Source organism: Delphinus delphis, chromosome 15 (genome assembly GCF_949987515.2).
Source record: "Delphinus delphis chromosome 15, mDelDel1.2, whole genome shotgun sequence".
Classification (NCBI taxonomy): Eukaryota; Metazoa; Chordata; class Mammalia; order Artiodactyla; family Delphinidae; genus Delphinus; species Delphinus delphis.
The window spans coordinates 51,542,715-51,543,977 of NC_082697.1; the positions used below are offsets into that span (position 1 = coordinate 51,542,715).

General features: G+C 48.1%; 1 protein-coding gene across 1 annotated transcript; it reads left to right on the forward strand.

Moving 5' to 3' along the window:
* The first annotated feature begins 311 nt into the window (after window positions 1-311).
* OR1F1 (olfactory receptor family 1 subfamily F member 1) lies at window positions 312-1,263 on the forward strand. The gene is given in 2 exon segments (XM_060030998.1): window positions 312-1,145; window positions 1,147-1,263. Coding segments are annotated over 2 exon segments (951 nt in total).

Here is a 1,263-nt window from a genome sequence, read left to right on the forward strand (position 1 = left end):
CTAAGTGGGCAAAAGCCTGGGAATGTTCATAGAGATGCACATAATGTCAGGGAAGGACTGTGTATGTGCCTGTGTGTTGTTTTTATGTTGTATTTCATATAATTAAAAAAATTAGTCCAGTGGAACCAGCATCATCTAGGACTGGAGGTCGGAAGTTGAGGGTTTAGGGATTAGGGGCAGATTCTGACTGAGCAACTCTAATGTAGGTTTTATTAACATGACCATGGCTGGAGCTTGGGTTATTGCACCCAAACCCTTTGCTTCTAGGTTTCTGACTTCTGCTTCTCTTCTCTGCATCTGAGTCCAGCCCCATGGGAGAGACAAACCAGTCAAGTAACTCTGAGTTCCTCCTCCTGGGACTCTCCAGGCAGCCCTAGCAGCAGCAGCTCCTCTTCGTGCTCTTCCTGAGCATGTAACTGGCCACAGTCTTGGGAAACCTGCTCATCCTCTTGGCCATCAGCACGGACTCCCACTTGCACATCCCCATGTCCTTCTTCCTCTGCAACCTGTCCTTCGTGGATATCTGCTTCTCCTCCACCACTGTCCCCAAGATGCTGGCCAACCACATACTCAGGAAGCAGACCATCCCCTTCTCTAGGTGTCTCGCGCAGATGTATTTTGTTTTCACGTTCATGGACATGGACAATTTCCTCTTGGCTGTGATGGCCTATGACCACTTTGTTGCTGTATGCCACCCCTTACACTACTACGCAAAGATGACCCACCAGCTCTGTGCCCTGCTGGTTACTGGATCGTGGGTCATTGCCAACCTGGATATGCTGTTGCATACCCTGCTGATGGCTTGACTCTCATTCTGTGCAGACAATGCCATCCCCCACTTCTTCTGTGATGTGACCACACTCCTGAAACTCTCCTGCTCTGATACACACCTCAGTGAGGTGATGATTCTAATTGAAGCACGGCCAGTAATGAGCACCCCATTTGTTTGCATCCTGGTATCATATATCCTTATCAACTGTGCTGTCCTGAGAGTCCAGTCCACAAAGGGAAGATGGAAAACCTTCTCCACCTGTGGCTACCACCTGTCTATGGTTTTCCTCTTCTATGGCACCATGATATTTCTGTATTTCAACCCTTTATCCTCCCACTCAGCTGAGATAGACATAGCAGCTGCTGCGATGCGATGTCTCTATGGTGACTCCCATGCTGAACCCCTTCATCTACAGCCTGAGAAACCAGGACATAAAAGAGGCTCTTGGAAAAGTGGTTGCTATTAATTTTTTCTACCCAGTAGTGAAATAG